Here is a 17,777-nt window from a genome sequence, read left to right as displayed (position 1 = left end):
GAATCCTCAATAAATACCACTACTGGCTGAGTGTAAGTAGCTATTGCAAAGCAGTAGCCAAGCTGAGCAATTGTTACTGTCTGTCAGAGTGTCCCTGTTGTACCTGTATGATTCAACATAGTTGCATGTGACAGCAGCTGTAAGGCTCCTACTCCATCCCTGTTACACCCCAAATACTTAATCCAGGAATTAAATTGAAGGTTCCTTTACACTAGTTGGTACAAAGAGAAATCCCAAAGAGAAATCTTGGCAAAAGGATTAAATATGACACCATATTCACTTATCATAGCATTACTTAGCATTAATTTAGTACTTAGAATTTACTTAGCCCATTTCACCTAGAAACCTTTCAACCTATGAGATCTTACGTTACCCACGAAGTTCCATGAAAAGAGAACTAGGATAAGAGAGAGAGACAAAGACAGAAAGACAGGAGAGATTTAGAAGAACACACGTAGAGGATTCCACTGTGGGTGAGACAGGAACTCCAGGAAGCTGGCAGGGTCCAGACCATGTGCTGGCACTGTGCTCCATCTATTAAGCTTCCACGGACCTTTCCCCTAAGGAGAGACTTCCAGTTGCTTGGCCAGTCAGGGGCTGGGTTAGCACCACCCCCCCATGTCAGTGATTGATTGATTGATTGATTGACAGCTCTGCCAGGGCTGAGGGGGGCTGGGGGCAGGGCAGGGCATCACCTCACCTAGCAGCACTTAAGCAAGCATTTCAAGCACCCCAAAAAGTGGCTGAGGACACTAAACTTACCCAGCCTCTGACAATGATCCTGTGTCTCAAGACATCAACCAGGACCATGGCACTGGGACCTTTCCTCTTTCGGTCTCATCACGGTCCCATCTAGCAGGCAGAGTAGAAAGGAAAGAAGAGGAAATCATATTGAAACTCATATAATTGGCAATTGATATACCAATAAAACCTAATTAACATCTTTTTATGCAGTTCTTTTCCCCCCAGCATCTCATGAATCCAAAAATCACAGGATAATCAGGCTCCAGGGAGTGAGTTCATACAGCAGTCTTTTAGCACCTAAAGAAATCCAGCAGATCATCTGTGATTCCCTGTGCTCCTGGAGGCATCACTTTCCTACTTTGAGGTTTAGCATTGTCTAACATTAGATAATTTACACAACTGTTTGTGATACTTGCTGAACTTGTAAGCCGAGTTCCAAAAAAAGCTTGGCAAATTCAATTCCCTTTTGGTCTCCACAATATTACATGTCCAAGTATCCCTACAACCCAAACAAATACACGTGTCCTAGATCACTGCTCTCATTCCTCCCACCAAGCAGGTTTCAGGGAGATTCCCAGAACCTGTACTCAGGGAGAGAAAAAGGTCAGTGGACATCATGTGAAATGACATACAGTACAATTCTACTACTAAAATGATCTGGATTGCCTCAGGGGTGGGAGTTAGAGACAAAATAAAACTCATTCATGCCAGCCACCTCAGCATATCATTTTCAGGGTCATGATTTCAGACCATAAGCCTTTTCAACTTAACTAAGCCCTTCAGTGGCTCTCCAACTTAAATCTTTCTTTTAATCCTATCCTGTCTACAGCTGGAAAGAATCAGGAGCTGGGTTAGCATGGCCTCTAGCAATTGATTGATTGGTTGATTGATTGACAGCTCAGCCAGGCTGGGGGTCTGGGGGTGGGGCACTGTCTCACCAGAAGCAAGACCTGACCCAACCTCAACCACACACCCACCAGCATTGGTTTGAGACACTCAAGCTCATCCAGCCTCTGACAGCCACCCCGTATCTCAGTACAACAGACTGGAACAACCACATGGGACCTTTCCTCTCCTGCTCCCATCTAGTAAATAAAGAAGAAGGAAAGAAGAAGAAAGCATGCTGAAACTCTCCTGTAGGGAGACAGCTGCTATTCATACATCTAGTTAATATCCCTTTATGAAGTTCATTCCCTCCAGCAGCTCTTGAGTCCAAAAACTGCAGGACAGTCAGGTTCTGGGGGGGAAATGCATGCAGCAATCTTTCAGCACACAGGGAGTCAAGCAGATCATCCATGATTTCCAGTGTGTTCTTGGAGGCAACACTTTCCTTTTGTAAAGTTTAACATTATCTAATATTAGATAATTTACACAACTATTTTTGATACTTGAGCTTGTAAGCTGGGAGTGGTTCCGAGAGGTTTTTTTTGTCTGGGGCCTGATCTCTACATTTTGGAACAAATAACAATAATTTGGGAGAAGGCCAACAGGGTATCAGCTCCTTCTTGGGCACTGTTAGGAAGCCCACCACTTCCCACACATTCCCAGCACTTTTATCACATGTTGGAGCAGGGAGAGGGATCAGTCCTCCCCCCTCTAACAAGCTTAAACTTTTCATGCAACAGTATGAAACAGTATGTTTAAAGACTAGAGTCTTTTACCATGTGCTTTCTCTTCAGAAAGCTTTATTTCATTTCCCCAGTAAAATTTTCAACAAGTCTCTGTCCTTGTAACTTAATCAATTCTGTTGCAGGGTGTGGTATTATCACCTTCAGCTCTGTGGTTTGGTATGCCAATTCCTTAGCAAAAGGGCAGGGCTGAGTGTGAATGCCCAAGGGCACATAATAATTATAAAATCAATAATGAGAAATCAACCACATGCTAAAAAATTCCTACAGGCAGTTTGAATAATAATGGCTTGGAGAGTGCCTATGCACATCTAAAGTGCTACTCTGTGTAGAAGCTTTGACCACCCCAAACTGGTCAGTAGCCAGTCAAGCTTCACATGGCACTTCAGAGTGAGAGGCACTGTGAGTAATAATGGTAAAGTGACCACAGTTCATGGCAGAAGACAGTAATGGTGCCCCTTCACATCTGGAATATTTGCATCCAATGCCATCCATGACACATCCTGATGGCAACGTGGTTGTTCAAATCCAAACTCATGTCCTGAAGCCAGGGAAGTCACACAAGTTTCAGCAGAAAGGACACCCGGGTTCATGCAGTCTCAGAGTCGCTGCACTGTGCTGCAAGGAGAGGCAGACAGGCTGCACAGTACTCAGGGGTTGCAGCACAAAACAACAAAATGGGAGCAAGTTAGCACCAAGAGGTTGCAATCATCAGCTCTAGAACCTGGCTGGATAATCAGAGGTTCTTCCACTGTTCATGTGGAAGAATTTAGCTAACATTTCATTTTGAACCATTGTTGACTTCCCAGTTGTGGAGGTGTTGGGAGTGTTTCACATGCTTTTTGCCATGGGGACTGCATTCATAAACATTGGTAAATAACTGAGGGCATATATATGAGTCACTACTTAGGCACATCACAAATGTTTGATTTAACAACATTTTGATTTAGGAAACGCATGGGGTTATTGTGGATTTTATGCAGTGTAAATGCTTCTTTTGCTATATACTTGCCTGGGAACATAAGCTGTCAACATAAAAAAGCTAGAAAGCTGTAGTTCATTTTTTTTCCTCCTACTCTTGTAATTCTCTCTTTTGTTTATAAAGCCTTCCACTAATGTATTTTATTTGGAAGCTTAATAACAAAGACAGCACATTGGAAAGAATCTTTAACTAGAGGTTTCTGAGAGGCAGAACAAAGTAACAGAAGGATGAATATCATTCTTTCTTGACTGTAAGCAAATAAAACCCTGGTGACAGTCTCCCTGACCCTGCCCTTCCACTTGTGGAAGCAACGAGAATAGTTCTTACTGAAGTATATGTTGAAAATGTAAAAGGCAAAATACTGAGCATGTTGCATAATATGTCGGTGATTCACCATCCTCTTTCATGCATGTATTTTTTTTCCATACTGCTCTTCTGGTCACTTTTCCCCCACCCCATACTCCTTAGCCTTTGAACTCTCATTCACCCAAGCTGTCAAATTCCTATGAAGGAGAAGCCTTTATCCAGGACTATTTTACCAACCACCAGGAAAATTAAATCTTAGCACCTGAACTAAAACATAGCATTGATTTCTGTAAAAAATTAAAAACTGAACTTTTCCTTTATGTTTTGGCTGCTGTAAATCATGGGTGCACCTGGAATGCAGCCAAGTGATATACAGGCTGCAAGGGACACGGGGAGGTGAGCTCATGCCAACACCTGCTCAGAACAGGTTCAGCTCTGTCAGACTGCTCCGTGACTTGTTCCTGTCGAATTTGGAATGCCCCCAAGGGTGAAAATCCCACATCCTATCTGGACCCATGTCTCAGTATCTGAATACCTCGGTGGAGGACTAATTTCTCCTCATATCTAACCTTAACTTCTCTTGTTACAATTTGGGTCCTTGCCTTTTCTCCTTCACCTGCTGCTTCTCCGGGATGACTCTGGGTCAATTTTCCCTCAGCTTTTCACTGGTTAACTGTCGACAGCAATAAGATCCCACCCTTTACTCTTTCCTCTCCAGGATGAAGATGCTTCTTCACCTTCCTCATACACCACATGGCCCAGCCCTGCCCCCCCAAGGCTGGGCCCTCTCCAGTCCGTCTTCTACCAGCAAGGCCAGAAGTGGCTGCGGCAGTCCAGGTGTGGTCTCAGGAGCGCTGAGGAGAGTGAAGAATCCCTTCCCTCAGGCTGCTGGCTGTAGATCCCGCCACAGGGCTCTGTACGGGCGGTATAACCCAGCCGGCCTTGCTGTGAGGACGCGGTGCTGCCGAAGCCCGAGCCGAGGAGCTCAGGGAGCCTCTGCAGGGCCGCTCCGGTGCGTTCGGCATCCAGTGGCACTGGGGCTCAGGGCTGTTCTGCTGCACGCAGGGCTCGGCCTGGATGGAGCTCGGTTTGCAGCTGCACACTCGGGCCATAGGTGGCACTGAGGGACGATGTGGTTTGCGTTGTCTCCGAGAAAACGTCACTGCGGAAGAGAAAGCCGGAGAGGAGAAGCTGGGAGTGTGTCGGAGCAGCGGCCAGGCAGGGAGCAGCAGACATGTGGCGGGAGAGCCTTCCAAACGCATGGTGAGATCTCCTCAGCACGGGAGCAGGGACCCAGACCGGGCTCCCCGCGCTTGGGGGTGCGTGAAAGCCCCGGGAGGCTCACGGGAGAGTGGGAGAGCGGGAGCGGGAGCTGAGATCTCCTGAGCACGAGTGCGGAGAAGGTGCTGATCCACTGAGCCTTGTTTGTGTCAGAGAGCTGCTGCTAGCAGCTGGCTTTGTTAGAGCGGGGTTTGTGCTACTGCCTTGGTAGCTGCTCTCACACCTCTGCTCACCGACCTCCCGGATATACGTGCAGGGGGGTACTCCTCCCTGTTGCATAAGCTGTTTGTTCTTAGGAGCCCTGTTCTTCCATGTCTGGAAGTGATTTAAGGGAAAAAAAAACCACACTCATAGGCTCCTTCAGCAAGTGTGAGCAAATTGCCTTGGAAGTTACTGAGATATCCAGTACAGGCTCCAGGTTCTGCACTTCAGACAGCAGAGGGAAACAATTCTAGGGGATAACAAACACTCAGTGAAGTTGGTTTTTCGTGGATTATCAAGTCCTTTTCCTTTTTGGCATTTGTTTTGTTTTGTTTTTTTCTCAAAGTACTATAATTATTGTACCAAAGAACTCTCTAATGTAGCTGCCTTCCACAAGGCAGAGTAACAAGGCTTGCTTCTATTGTTACTAGATTTTAGATTGTGCTTTTGTACCAGAAGCTACTAGGCTTAGAGAACTGAGGAGGATACTTTCTTTTCCTAGCAGACAGGGGAGACCTAAAGGCTTGATATAAGCTAGCAGTGTCAAAGGTACAGCAGCTCCTTAAACTCTGGACAGTGAAGGGTCCACAAGCCTCCGCTGGTGCCAGCCCTGCAGCATGATCAGCCCCACATGGCTGGGAGCAGAACAGCCCTGGAGCTCGGAATTGCCCTGCTGAGGCTGTGCACCGATTGCAACACAGCAAAGTAAACGATTTTCTTGGCCGAAGTTACACAGCTGCTCACAGGATGAAACATTGCAAGGACACCTATGCAGCTGTTTACTGCCTTTCATCTAAGTTGTGCTGAAGGAGGGAATATTATGGCAACAAATTACCTAGCTAAAGCACAGCCCAGAAACACTGTCTCTTTGTATAGAGGCAGTGCTTTGTGAGCCCCTCTCTGCCTATCCCGTCCAAAGAGTACAAAAAATAATGGCAGATGTTGCCAGGTGGCTAAAGAGCTTGTGATCACATCTCTGGGACATGAGTGATGCTGGCAGGGGATATTCTTTGCACCATCCAGAAGGGTTGGAATAGGACAACACCATCAGACAGTAAGGATCTTTCTGTTTTTTCCCCTTTTGTAGGGAGACCATCATGTCCCGGATCAGGTGAGTGGAATAGCTGTTCTGTGCTGCAGTCTCCTCTTTTGGTTACTGCCCTGATTGGGGCACAGCATCATCCCTTCTGTACTCTGGATGACAACAGCAACAAAATCCTCACTCACAGCCCCCTTGCAGCCCCCGACACCTCTACTAATCCCCGCAAGGGAAGCTGGGGAACTTGAAACACAAGTCAGAGGGGTGGGAAGGTACACTACATTTAGGACTGCATGTCTGTCAACTCCAGCTCTGGCAGCTTGGCTCCCACACCTCGAGCTGTTCAGAACAGAAACAGGGGCACCAGCAGACACTCCTTACTTGAGAGCTATGGCGGAGAGCCAGGATTGCCGTAAGAGATGATTGAATCTGTAGGGTAGTTGTGCATGAAGCGCTGGCAAGAGGAGCATGTCCAGCACACCCAGCTTTCTTCAGCAGCTGAAGACATTTGTTTCTCCTCCTGCTCCTCAGCCGACTCTGCCCATGCAGTTTTTATTCCTGGACAAGTCCAGCTGCTACTGTCTCATTCACTGCAGCACCTGCCTCAAAGAAGCTTGGCCCATATCCTACTGAACTTTGTCCCCCTGGGCATCCTGGTTCACAAGGAAAGGGACAAAGTGGACTTGTGATCAGCAAGTCCTGATCAGCAAGGACTTGAGACCCCTAAGAAGCCTTAGTAGATAGAACCATGCCCCAAATCTTACCTGTGATCTTCAAAAATAACAGAAATAACCAGTCCCTGCTGACTGCCTGGGATTCAGAGGCTTTTGTCCCTGCTCAGCCTCTAGGGATGTGCAACCAAGCCTCAGCATAAGTCCCTTTGACACTGCTGTTGTTGAACACAAGCAATTTTGTACCTCCCCAGGCCTTTTGACTATTCTCAGAAGAATGCAGTCCTGGTCCCTGTGGCCGCCCTGGGGGTTGGAGGGATGCTGCTCTACTGGCTCCGATCTGGACGCAAGATCAAGACAATTGACATGGGCGATGGGTGGTGGGGCGCAGGCGAAAGGCCCCCCAAAGGGAAAGAAGACACAAGCATCCGTCCCTTCAAGATTGAAACATCTGACAAAGAAATTGAGGTACAGCTGGCTGGGGGGTAAGGAGGGGCAGAAAACAGCAAGGGGAGGCAGTCCATCACCCACCCTACTGCCTTGAGGTGATGCCTTGGGGCTGGCAGCAGAGCACTTCCATGTGCCAGGGCAGCTACCCAGCTCCATTAGATGATACTCTGGCTCACCATTCTTTATGAAGGGGATTTGAGCTCTGGTCCATTACAATGTCCCCTAAAGACTTTCTGAGACAGCAGCCCCTCTGTGCAAGCTGGGGCTTCTCCTGCAGAAAGGCCATGCCTTGAGCAACAGACTTTGACAGTGAGTCTGTGGATGGTAGAGCAGGGCAGGAGGGCATTGGGACAGCAGTGGCACCACTAGGGCAGGACTGAGGGGCTTCCACAGAGGAAAGGGCTGTAAGGCTGAAGAGGGATGGTGTCTTGACTGAATCATAGCTCCTCCATCCCTGCATGCCTGTCTCTGTCTGACCAAGCAGCAGCCAGCAGCTCAAGGTGAGATTCTTATTCTCCCAGCCAGCAGTGCTGCCAAGCTCCTAGCACCAAAAACCCTGAAGTGAGTTAGCAGTAAGCCAAGAGTTAGCAGCACCCACCACTCCTGGGTGCCCAAGGGGAACTTGTAACCTGTAGAAAATTGTATTCCACATACAAACAATTCAGGTGGTCAATTAGAGTATGGCACTTCTGCAGGAGGGCTTGTGGTGTCCCAGAGAGCAATACAAAAGCCAGGGGAGCCTGTCTGTGCCTGCCCTGTCATAGGGCACATGGCAGCAGCTGGCCAGTCTGGCAAGAAGGGCTCCCTTCCACAGGATCTGCACCAGCGCCTGGATCGGTTCCGCTTCACACCGCATGTGGAAGGAGCTGCCTTCCACTACGGCTTCAACTCCAGCTACCTGCGGAAGGTGGTGGACTACTGGAGGAATCAGTTTGACTGGCGCAAGCAAGTGGAAGTGCTGAACAAATACCCCCACTTCCACACCACCATTGAAGGTGAGGGGGCCTCTGTGCCTTGAACAGGTCTCACTCGGAAATGCACAGCAAGAAGGGGGAGATGTAAAAAGTGACAATATTTGAGATAAGCTACGCATAACAGCTTCGTGATACAAGTGAAATTAAGTGGAGGCTCTATTATTAATAATCTTATAGGGATTAAGACCATTACACAGTGGGAATAAGATTAGGTCTGCTTCAAGATGGTCTTCATCTGGCTCTGAACCCATCTTAACTAACGATGAGGTGCTCTTCAGTGATTGCCTTGAAGCCACCTTTGAAAAACTGTGAAATTTAGCCAGACTGAGGCTCGAATATCCCTCCCCACCACACAGTAGTTTAGCCAGGTGAGCTTAGCCAGACTTTATATAAATGATCTCTAGATTAGGGTAGAAAGACTGTACATAATTGATCTCTGTGTTAGACTTCTATCATGCCCTTTTCCATGTTTCTCTTTTAACTACTGTAATGTTTTTGCATGTATCTTACCCCCATTGTGCTATACATTCAAGTGCAGTTCTTACTTATATACTATGAGACCCGTTTCTCAGGAGATGGATGCTAATTTCCAGTGACCCCAATATCTGCGGCTAGGGTCAATATCTCTGTCTGTATGCAAAAGATGAGACAACTGATACTAGGCCAGGCATTCCATTTCAGACAGGCATCTACTTGCAGTGGGCTGATTGTGGAACTTCTTCTCCAGATGCTAATTACAGTTTTGCCTCCCTCCTTCTACAGAATGCAAAGCAGAAACTGTGGTCCCAGAGCTTTAATTTTTCTTTCTTGGATATGTGGCAGGGATTGATATCCATTTTATCCATGTGAAGCCATCCTATGTTCCTCACGGTCAAGCTGTTCGACCTCTGCTGATGGTCCATGGCTGGCCTGGCTCCTTCTATGAGTTCTACAAGATCATCCCTCTGCTCACGGAGCCAGCCAAGCACGGCCTGAATGAGGGTGATGTGGTGTTTGAGGTCATCTGCCCCTCCATCCCAGGATACGGTTTCTCAGAGGCCTCTCACAAGAAAGGTAAGCAATGAAAAGGTTCTGTTGGAATTGCAGTTTTTGGAGTAACACCTCAACTATCCCAGGCAGCCCTGGGCACTGGAGTTTGTAGTGTAGATGCCTGGCTCTTCACTAAGGCCCATGTGGCTGAGGCTCTGGGGCTGGCTCTGGAGATTTGCAATACTGGAAAAGTCAAGTCTGATTTCATTTTCCACTGAATTTCTTTCATCTTTTGCTCACTTTATTTCCAAGGAGTGAGGCAGAGCAGCATTGCACACTGTCCCTTCCCACAGTCCCACAACACGTGCCTCGGTCAGGTCACAGTCTTTGGCCAGGGGAGGAACACTAGGACCAACAGGTCTCCTGTGTTTCCCTTTACCTACAGAGTTTGACTCCATAGCAACTGCTCGGATATTTCATAAGCTGATGAACAGATTGGGATTCAAGGAATACTACCTACAGGGAGGGGACTGGGGATCTCGCATTACCACTAACATGGCCCAGATGCTGCCACAGTAAGTAGCAAAGGAAATCAGTGCAGAAAAGCTGCCTCCAGTTCCTACCCTACCTTCTGGCTCCACAGTCCTACCTTCTGTTTGCCCCGCTTCTCCTTCTCTTCTGCTCCGTTTCCTTCATGGACAACCCCATCCTGTATATTCAATTGCTCTCATATGCTTTGCATTGAAATTTTTTTTTAATCATGATGGACCTGAAGGGCTTTGTGTATTTGATTCAGTCCAGTGTTTATCTTACAGCTGCAGTTAGACTAGTTTTCTAGAAAACTTGGAGACAGAAAATTGCTTGATTTAACCCTCTATTCCTTAATTTACTTTTAGATCTGTGAAAGGGCTTCATCTGAATCTTGTTTTCATCGCCACAAAAGGCTTGGGAAAGATGATTCGTACAATGCTTGGGGCTTATGTACCATGGCTTGTAGGCTTCAGCAGGGAAGATGCTCGACGTTTCTACCCTTTCATGCAGAAAAACGTTTATGATGTCCTACGAGAGTCTGGATACTTACACATCCAAGCCACCAAACCAGACACTGCAGGTAACATACCTTCTCTGTATGCCTGTGAACATGCTACACTAATCACTTGTGACTCATAGGGGTAATGAGTTTATGGGGATGAGAACTGTATAAAACAGAGAAACCACTAAAAGAAACCACTCAAAAAAAGATAGAGATTTCAAGTGTAACTTTTCAAGGTCTTTTAAATAGCACACCACTTTCCTTGAGAATGAGCCCATTTCCATAGAGTCTCTCAAAAGTAAAACACAGGGTTCTGAAATTGAAGCTTTGAGATGTAAATGGAGCTAAAAATAAGAAAAATATCACAAGCAAAGAGGTGCAATGTGAAAGTTGCAAAAAGGTAGACAAAGCTCAAATACCCAAAAACCCAGAATGCTAACATCCTGGGGCCAGTGGATAAGGACTGTGAAGAAAGATATGGTTATTTCATAATGCTAAGAGGAACTCTTTGCGTCAGTCCCCACTAGAGAGGATTCTGGGGTATTTATTGAAGTAATCCCTCATCAGGAAAGACAGCAGGGCTGTCTCAGGCTGGTGTCAGATTTGGAGACCAGAGAACAAACAGCCCCCCATCCTAGCAATGCACCAAAGGAGAAGAAGAAGCTCAAACTAGAATGTCAGTGAATGCCTAGACTATTGCTTGAAGTGATTGCAAACCCAAAGAAATAAAAGGAGATAAACAATATACCAGGTGGGAGGGAGTCGTTGTGGCAGTGGTGTTTCTGGTTGCTTGGGTGTTTTTAAGGGCCAAAAAGTGAAGGGATCCACAAAAAAAAAAAGAAGATTAGTATGTCTAGTCTCTCTCTGATCAGAAATCTGACAGAATTGTTTAAACAAGGAGAATTGATTTACAGGGGATAATATCACAGGGAAATCATGCTTCAAGAATCAGAGCTCTGGCAGAATCAAACAGCTGTACATCCACTAATGGAACTTACATAATTTCCAAAAATATTTTGTTGGGGCTCCTTCCCCAGCATTCTTAAGAAATTAAACTGCCTTAAGAAAAGAATTAAAACTAGTCAAGAATCCAAGCACAGGAATAAATCCACAAGTTCCAAGGAAAGGAGAGAATCACAAAAATCTGTTCTGACATCTATACCCTTTAACAAGATCCTAACTTCTCTATGAATAAAAGTTAATAATTAGATGTAAAACTGACAGTTATCCAAGCTTCAGTTTATAAGTGACTGGTTGATAAAACCAGCCAATAGAACCTGATATCAACAAAGTTCAAAGCAGTTTAAGTGGGTTCAAGTTTGGCTGCTCCCATATGAGAGATTCCAAGAGTCAAGGGTAGTGCTCTCAAAAATCAGCTGGATCAAAGATTAAGGCAATTTTGCAAACTCTAAAAAAAATGAAAAGTAAAAACACAGAATCCCTTATATTCGTGATATTCTGAATCTATTGTATTGTTAGCCCTGTTTCATACATATATTTTAGAATCAGAATACATCTCATCCTAAGCAGGATGATGTTCCCAAATATTTTATCTGAAATTTCTTTTCAGACTGCCATCTCTTTACATCTGAATTTGCTCCTTCTGCCACATATCACCAAGAAGCCAATGGAACTTCCTTAACTCCCAGCTTCTTTTGTATAGGAATTATCTGAATTTGTAGTGCCCTCGGATACAGCCAGAATTACTCTGCAGGGAATTTGTCACAAATAAAGTATTATAAGGGCTAGATAAATACAGACTCTGCTGAATTCTCTAGAAAACTCAGAACTCTTCATGAAAGTCCAGTTTAACTTGCACTGAAGTATTGCAATGCCAGGCAACTGCAACAGCTCTTCTTCTCACTTAGGTTGTGGACTGAATGACTCCCCAGTGGGGCTTGCTGCATATATTATGGAAAAATTCTCAACCTGGACAGACAAATCATTTCTGCATAAAGATGATGGAGGCTTGGAAAGGTAAGATGTTAGGTTATGATGTTATTCTGTGAGAAGTTTCATTAAAAGAATGGTGGGAACTAATATGAGGATACAGGTAAAATACTGGCCTGACAAAGCTGAAATTTAAGGATGAAAGGCTGACATGACAAGTACAAGTTTAAACTTACAGCAGACTGCCTGCACACTACTGCTTCAGCACCAGGCAGTTTTGCTCTGAACACACAGGTGCCAACTAATCTGCTGCTAGAAAATAAGTGGAGATTAAGAGGGACAGCAGTTCTTCAGGGCATGAGCCCAGCATAGAGCACTGAGGAACAGCTTCCAGTTAAATTTCTTCATCTCTCTGTCAACAGCAAATACTCTCTTGATGAGCTTTTGACCAATGTGATGATCTATTGGGTGACATCCTCCATTGTGTCTTCAATGAGATACTACAAGGAAAACTTTTCCAAGGACCCTACTCTAAATGTTCATGACAGGTAATTATGTGGCAAGTTGCAAGGCAGATTTGCAAATGAGGTTGAAACATTTGCCTGTATCAACAGTGAGATCACTTACAACAGCACATTTTAATTCATTTAATTTAAAAATGAAAGTCCAAATTCGTACTTGCTTTTGATAAATATAGTTAAGGGTCACTTTTCTTTTGAACCTATAATGCGCACAAGGTAGCTTGCAGCCAAGACAATGCAAAAGACTTATCAAAGCACCAAGCAAAGTCTTGTGTTCAAAATACAAGTCTATATACTTCTTCACCAAACAAATGTCACTTCCAGCCCAGTTCAGTGAAAACAAAACAAGATCATGGGCACACCTAAGAGAGAAGTATAAACTGAATTAGGAAGGCTACTGCTTGCTGGAGGGTAAGCTAAGAACTACAAGAGTTAAGCACAAACCTGGGGTAGCAATTTGGAGAGCAGTACTTGAAACCCAGCACCTTGTGACAGCTGGTTCATTAAGATGATGCTAAGAGAGGCTGACCACAAAATGTTGCTCAGCAGACAGGTAACTGATCATCTGAACAAGTGGGGGAGTCTTTTTCTTGGTGGACTGAACCAGCCCCTTTCCTCTCCAGAGAGTCATTTGTTATGCATTTGGTATCATATTCTAAAGCAAACAGGGGCTGGCTCATTTCTCAAAGAGGTGTGGTATCTTGTCATGTAGCACAACACTTAAAAAAGTTAATCTCAAAGATGGGGAACATTTCAAAATCAACCCATGTGCAAAGTTGGCTCTACTTTGCACCTCTACCAGTATCATCTTCTAAAACTCAATGATACCTGAATAGAAAGAAAGCTCCTCAGTGGAGTGCAGACCAGGGGGTACACTGCACAAAGTGGGCAAACTTCTCCAGCTGAATGTGTTCCCAGAGACAGAGGTTTTTACAGACTTCCCCCAGGACTTGTTTCAACAATGCAATGAACTTATGTCTTCCAGGGTTAGCGTATGTGTTCCCACAGGGATTGCAGCTTTTCCTCAGGAGATTGTACATGTACCACGTGTCTGGGCAAAGGATGTCTACAAGAACATTGTCACTTACACTTACATGCCACGTGGAGGGCATTTTGCTGCCTTTGAGGAACCAAAGCTCCTGGCACAAGACATCATGCAGTTTGTCCGAAAAGTGGAACAGCTGTGAGCCTGCAGTTGAAATATATGCATAGAATGGAAACAAGTGGTTCTACCAGTGGCAAAACCTTAGACTGGATTTGTTTAATCCCTCAAAATAATCACATAGAAGCCAGCATTTTATTTTGATAATAATTACAGTTCTGATTTTTACAATCAATTTGTAATGTTTTAATAAGAAAAAACAAAACAAAACAATCCAAAAAGCATCTTGTGTTCCTTAGTTCCCAGCACCCTATCATTGCTGCATTCATAGTTCAAGTATAACAGAATATGTAAACAGTTTATTGCAGTAACATTGCACTCAGCTGAGGAAGAGAGGTGAAAGGAACTGGCCAAGGCTTCTGTTTAAAAGCTTCTTCAAACACTTGGGCACCTGCATTCTTAAACATGTGTTACAAGCAGCTTTGGTGGAAGCATAAAAGGTTTTGATCTCCTGAGCACAAACACTCCTACATTCAAGTTATATTTTTCCTTCAAGAGGCCTGAGATTCCTTATTCAAGTGGGCAGCTGCACATAAGGCAGCTTTCATCACTCAAAGTTTTTCCCTTAGAACAAGCTTAAGAAGCAGCTACTGCACATTGTAAACAGATATTAATGGATACTACAGCAGAGAGGGCACTCTAGTGTTCTCCAAGCTCAAAAATCCCAAATTAAGTTCCTACTATTTCTATCATCTCATTCCATCCAAAAGGCCAAAGTTAAAATATGCACCAAGCATAGAGGGTTACTTCAACCTTCACCCTCTTCACAAAGGGCTTGTACCACCCCATTGTGCATTTTTGACTAGTAACAGCAAGTACCCTCACTACCAGTAGGTTCACCTTTCCCTTCAAGTGGGATGGAGTTATTTCAAGCTACTGAAAGCTCATGACAGCACAGATAATCGCCCAGCTGACTGAAGACAACTCCAGCAGATATCTAGTCCTAACACTGCTCTCATGGTTTCTCTCCCTGTCCTGTTCTGCAGCACACACCAGCCCAGAAGAACAGGCTCAAGTTCTGATTCTAGGTAATACAGGCTGACTAAGAACACGAATTTGGCAGGTAAAGATAGTGCTAAACTTGATCACATTCCCCTGATTTCTATGCATTTCAGAAACATTTAAGTCCAAGTTTCTTCCTCAAGTGAGAGTAATCTTTCATTATTGCAGCAGCACTTCTAACTTTCTCTGAAGAGGGTTAGCAAAGAAACTGCTTACTTTTAATGTTATATCTAACCAATTGTCAGGGCTGCTAGGCAAAGAGTAGTAAAAAAAATAAATTGCTTATTGCTACCCTGCCTCCACGGTACCAGTCTCTTTCCATCTCCAAGACAGCACTAGCTACAAGATTTTTGAGTTGCTGAAAAGTCTTACTTTGGAGTGTTAAGGAACAGAAAGTGAGTTATGGGAAAGTGTAATTCTACCAAATAGATGAGTACTCGAGCGGGGCGCACACCACAGCAGCTGAGGCAGCGCCGGGAGCTGCGGCTGTTGCTTGTAGAGTTGCCAGAGGGCCCCTGGAAGCGGCTCCGCCCATCTCCACGGCTGCCCTGGCAGCTCCTGCCCTTTGCAGAGGAACTGCCTTCATCCTGCCCCATTCTTTAGAAATAAATCCCACTTCTGCAACAATGTTACCTCTGTGTCCCACTCTGGTTTTGCCCGCTGTTTTACCTGCTGAGGGAAACCTTTTAAGGACTGCAGGATTCCCTCCCAGAGAGTTATTTTGCGGGAAGTAACTTCACCTAAGACAGCCTATGGGTGACACGGCAAAGGCAGAGTCAGAAAACGGCCATATTAAAACTCCGGAGGAGATTGCATGTATCCAGTTCAGCAAGCACCCAGCAGGGAAGCTTTACTCCCAACACATTAATTCATCCCGGGTCACAGATCAGGTCCCTAAAGAATCACTGGACCTGTGTGCAACTGTGCCTTAAAGTGGATTTGCCTTCAACAACAGCTCAGGAAATAAGGACAATAGAGGCGCACAGCAAGATACAGGAAAGGCAGTAGACACCATGAAGAAAAAAAAATTCAGGCAGACATGGTTCAAAAATACATGGTTACATTTGCTAAAATTAACACCTAAAGAAAAAAAAAGTAATCAATATTCCGGTTAAATTTCTACTGAAACCATTCATTCACTAAAGCCTTTGAGGGTCACTGGTGCTTGGAACCAGACATAGTCCTCCCAAGCAGGTGCTGTGTGCTGTGGAGGTGAGGCACTGACGTGGAGGTCTCCATCACAGGACAGCTTAACAGTCAGCTTCCTCCCTCGGCTCGGCACTTGGTAGTTGAGCTTGGGCCGGAACCACTCAACACCACAGTCACGGTGGCCCTGGACCAGGACAAGAGTGCCTGTCACAGGGAGAGCCTTAAGTTCACTGAAGACATCAGCAACAAACAGGCGGTGAAAGAGCTGGCGAACACAGGGCGCGGTCTGGAGGCTCTCTTCAGCAGAGCCCTCACAGAACCCCTCTAAATTCAACTCATAGAGCTCCTTGGGGTTCATGACATTGCCTCCAAGTAGGAAAAGAACCCGAGGAACCAGCGTCAGACTAAACATGACTTCCAGGTGCTGGAACAATCCCTCCAGCTCTGTCAGCAACTGCTGGCACTTTCTGCTTGCTAGGCCCAGGGAACGTGGTTTCTCAATTCCATCTCCACCCTCGAAAATAAAAATTCACATTAACACATTTAGTTATGAACATGTATTATACTCTGCAGAAAGCATGGCCCATCCCAGAGAGTCAAGGAACAAGCAGTTTCTACTCATTTCGAGAGCTACAGGTACCCATATGGGGAAGACGCACATCTTCTCACCACATCAGGAGATGCAAGAGGAACACAAAAGCACAATCCATAGCTACAATCTGAATCACACTACTGATGAATTCCAACAGGAATTAGAAGCCCATCTTTCAAAGATCAGCCATCTCTCTGAAATCACTTAATAGTATTTTTTTGGTTTGGTTGGTTTTTTTGCTTAGAGGTAACAAAGCAGTGACACGCTTTGAGCGGAAAGCAGGAAGCAATCAATTAAGAGCAATTTACCGGCACCTTCAGCAGCCTGAACTTACCGCTGCTTTTGGCTCGTTTTGAAAAGATGAGGTAACACTTCGGGATGCACCCACAACAAGCGCTTTACTTTAAAAGCGCCGACACGTCGCCGTGCGAGTCCCCGAGCGAGAACAGGGACTCGCAAGCAAACCTCAAACGCCACGGCCCCTCTAATCCCCGGCCCAGGGGCCACCTCCGAGCCCGGGCCCGACCCCGCGGCCGCCACGCCTCACCTGGGCCGCCCGCCGGCAGAAGTAGGCCAGCTGCTCGTAGGGCAGCGGGAGCTGGTTCCGCTGGTGCAGGACGTGCTTCAGGAGCTCACAGGCGAAGCGGTAGCCGCTGCCCCGGCACACAGCTCCCGGGAACGCCACGGCCACGGCGGGGCTGCCCAGCACCGGCCGGTCTCCCCGAGGCCCCATCCCGCTACCGCAATCTGGGCCCGCCAGCGCCGGGATCAAGGAGCCCGTGGCACACACACCGCCCCCAACGGCCGCCGCGGTTTAAATGCCGCCGCCGCGCAGCCTCACGGGAGCGGCGCACGGGCCGCGCCGCGCGGTGGGCGTGGTGGGAGGCGGAGTCTCTGCGTAGCCCCGCCCCTCCGCTCCCCCTCCCGCTCCCGTCCCGGTGCCGCCCGGCTGGGGCCGTGCCGGGAGCTCGGGCTGCTTCCTGCAGGGCTATCCGGCGAGGGCCGTAGGAAGCGGCTCCGCTGTCCTCCGCCACGCTCCTGGCAGCCCTGGCGGCTCCGTGGTCGTGCGGAGGAGCCGCCTTCGCGCTGCCGCGGGGAGGCGGAGGCGGGGAGCGTGCAGGGAGTGCCGTGTTTGGAAACATTGTGCCTGCCGCCCCATTGGGTGCCGCCTCCAGCACACGGC

General features: G+C 46.5%; 2 protein-coding genes across 2 annotated transcripts; one reads left to right on the top strand and one right to left on the bottom strand.

The window, feature by feature from the left end:
* The first annotated feature begins 4,775 nt into the window (after positions 1–4,775).
* Positions 4,776–15,082, top strand: LOC115902453 (epoxide hydrolase 1-like). Its single transcript, XM_030945954.1, is given in 11 exon segments — positions 4,776–4,887; positions 4,890–4,923; positions 6,230–6,253; positions 7,107–7,320; positions 8,117–8,297; positions 9,099–9,329; positions 9,691–9,820; positions 10,142–10,356; positions 12,147–12,255; positions 12,591–12,716; positions 13,675–15,082. Coding segments are annotated over 11 exon segments (1,563 nt in total). The 5' UTR covers positions 4,776–4,790; the 3' UTR covers positions 13,877–15,082.
* Positions 13,889–17,395, bottom strand: MAD2L1BP (MAD2L1 binding protein). The gene is made up of 2 exons (XM_030945955.1): positions 17,142–17,395; positions 13,889–16,516 (listed from the first exon to the last, which is right to left on the bottom strand). Exons 1-2 carry the CDS (start codon positions 17,325–17,327, stop codon positions 15,986–15,988), a joined length of 717 nt encoding a protein of 238 aa, XP_030801815.1. The 5' UTR covers positions 17,328–17,395; the 3' UTR covers positions 13,889–15,985.
* Between the last annotated feature and the right edge of the window lie 382 nt (positions 17,396–17,777).

This window comes from Camarhynchus parvulus, chromosome 3, assembly GCF_901933205.1.
Source record: "Camarhynchus parvulus chromosome 3, STF_HiC, whole genome shotgun sequence".
Lineage (NCBI taxonomy): Eukaryota > Metazoa > Chordata > Aves > Passeriformes > Thraupidae > Camarhynchus > Camarhynchus parvulus.
This window is presented reverse-complemented; position numbering and strand designations above follow the sequence as displayed.

Bases quoted from the DNA above. Each gene is read 5' to 3' on its own strand.
- MAD2L1BP (XM_030945955.1), bottom strand. From the start codon at position 17,327: ATGGGGCCTCGGGGAGACCGGCCGGTGCTGGGCAGCCCCGCCGTGGCC. The intron at 16,517-17,141 runs GTGAGGCGTGGC...TTTATTTTCGAG, and splicing joins TCTGCCGGCGGGCGGCCCAG to GGTGGAGATGGAATTGAGAA.